Source organism: Penaeus japonicus, unplaced genomic scaffold (assembly GCF_977035675.1).
Source record: "Penaeus japonicus unplaced genomic scaffold, GWHDUDI00000001_assembly GWHDUDI00000032, whole genome shotgun sequence".
NCBI classification, from domain to species: domain Eukaryota; kingdom Metazoa; phylum Arthropoda; class Malacostraca; order Decapoda; family Penaeidae; genus Penaeus; species Penaeus japonicus.
In genome coordinates, this window is record NW_028234434.1 from 25489420 (window position 1) to 25491919 (window position 2500).

At 35.2% G+C, this 2500-nt stretch overlaps 1 protein-coding gene across 1 annotated transcript in view; it reads right to left on the reverse strand.

Annotated features, from left to right (window-relative positions):
• Window positions 1–1219: 1219 nt before the first annotated feature.
• LOC122251799 (uncharacterized) overlaps window positions 1220–2500 on the reverse strand; it is a 2693-nt gene continuing 1412 nt past the window's right edge. The window contains exon 5 of the mRNA XM_043013938.2: window positions 1220–1378. Coding sequence (XP_042869872.2) covers window positions 1331–1378 — 48 coding nt within the window. The 3' untranslated portion in view covers window positions 1220–1330. The remainder of the gene's footprint in view (window positions 1379–2500) is intronic.

The following is a 2500-nucleotide window of genomic DNA, read 5'->3' on the forward strand; positions in this document are numbered from 1 at the left end:
CGTGAAACTTGTTTGTTTCCTATAAATGACTTATTTGAACAACTGCAAACTAATTATTCATTTGCATAATGTGTGGTAGCTACAGTTTCTTTGCATCAACATGCTAGCAATATAAATGAATGAATTGCAATCGAATGAATAAGTAGTGTATTTTTGCTCTCTCTCTCACTCTTTCTAGTCGCGTTCTCTCTCTCTCTCTCTCTCTCTCACACTCTCTCTCTCACACTTTAACTCTCTCTCTCTCTCTCTCTCTGTCTCTGTCTCTATCTGTCTCTGTCTCTGTCTCTGTCTCTCTCTAAGTCTCTCTCTCTCTCTCTCTCCCCCCTCCCTCCCTTTCTCTCTCTCTCTCCCTCCCTCCCTCCCTCCCTTTCTCTCTCTCTCTCCCTCCCCCCCTCTCTCTCAAACAAGCTAATATGAATTAAAGGGTTAATGAAATAAAAAAGTATCTTTTATAGTATATCTTATCACAAGATGAGTCTTACCAAAGCGAACACTGCCAAAATAAAATAGTCAATGATATAACACTCGATTAAGATTGACGAGCTACATACACAGATCAGATAGATGACACTTTTTATGAATTTAGTAAAATGTAAAAGTAAAAAGATTCTTGTGGATTTTAACGCCGTTAGTACAAGGTAACAAGAGAAAGACAGAATATACAGTAGCTGCTTTACTCTAGCATCCTGAACCAGAGACGGAAATGGAATAAACGAGCATTTTGTATTGTGATGAAAACAAAAACACAGACACAATAAACTGAATTGGTATATTGGAAAAGTGATTACACAGGCCTACAAAATTTGGCGTACCAATTATTTTACACGTTGTACTTTTTTAAAGTCAATTTTGTTGCGCTGAATAAAAAAAAAAAAAAAAAAAAAATACAATCTATTTTCAATCGTCACGTCAGCATGTTTTTTATTTATTTTTATTTTTTTCTTTTTTATACAGGGAAACTCCAATGATCTCAAAACTTAGCAATCCTGTAGATAAATATGCTGACGTGAAGGATAAAAAATGGATCGCATTTTTGGATTTAGCGCAAAAAATAAATGACATGAATAAAGATATCGCATATGCATCATAGTTTCGAAGTAAGTCAATATAAAATCTTCATAGATCTCGAGATTTCATTCCAGATTACAGGCAGATAAAAACATATGGTGATTTCCAGTAAACATATACTATATATATACTTTTTTCCCTCAGTTTTTTAATTAATTGAAGATGATCACATGTTTTTTATGCCCACTTAAGAACAGGATTTTCGCCATTCCACCAAATCCTGTGTTTGTGGTTGAGAGACGTGTCTTCAGAAGCGAGGTTTTCATGCAGAGACACAGGCTACCAAAATACAGTTTAGGTAATTTTCAGCCTGAAAGAAGAAACAGTAGAAGATATGAGTTATTATGTGAATATTCAAATATTTACTGATTTTACAACCAGATTTAAAATCAGAGCAATAAAACACATTAGATTAAAATCACAACGATAATGTTATCTAATATATGAACAGAATAGGGAAGATTATGTAAAAAAAATAACCTTTGACAGATATGAGTTTATGTGAGGGTCATTATTTCAAAAGTATATATTTTCAAAAATCTTTCTATAACGTCCATAGGGGTATCAACGAATTTATGTATGGGGGGAGGGGATGGGGGGGGGGGGCTATGGTAGAATACAGACCAGACTCCAAGATTTTTTTAAGAGAGAGGGTCTGCGACGTCCCACTCTAACCCCTTGTATGCCTACTTTGTTAATTCTTGTGTCATCATAAGCGAACTATTCAACGTTAAATAAACAGGTCATAGATTCCAAGGGGGTTGGGAGGGGGGGCAGGGAGGTATTATTCCACTCGTTCGTACAACTAATTAATAAAGCGCTGAGATATAAAGAAATAAATTCCAGGGGGGTTGGGGGGGTATTATTCCACTCCTTCGTACTAACAATTAACAAAGCACTGAGAAATAAAGAAATAAATTCCAAGGGGGGGGGGGAGTTATTCCACTCGTTCGTACCAATAATAAAAAACCCTGAGAAATAAATAAATAAATTCCAAGGGGGCGGGGGAGGGGAGGCATTATTCCACTCCTTCGTACAAATAATGAACAAAGCACCGAGAAATAAAGAAATAAATTCCAAGGGGGGGGGATTATTCAACTCCTTCGTATAAATAATTAACAAAGCACTGAGAAATAGATTATAAAAGTTTCTGTGATGATACATAATATAAAGTGACAGAAGCAACGTAGAATTATTACCCTTTCTTAAGAACAGGCATTAGCGAAACACTTACATAATAACTGACAATAACCAATGATATCGCTTTCTCAATAACTATCAATAACTAAAACACTGTCATTAAAGCAAATCTCACATTAATAAAACTACAACTACAAATACACAAGGGGCTTCTGCTTTAACTGATTTCATTGTGACAAATGGATAAAACGGTATAAATGAGACTGAATATTTTCACAACACGTTTCGGGTT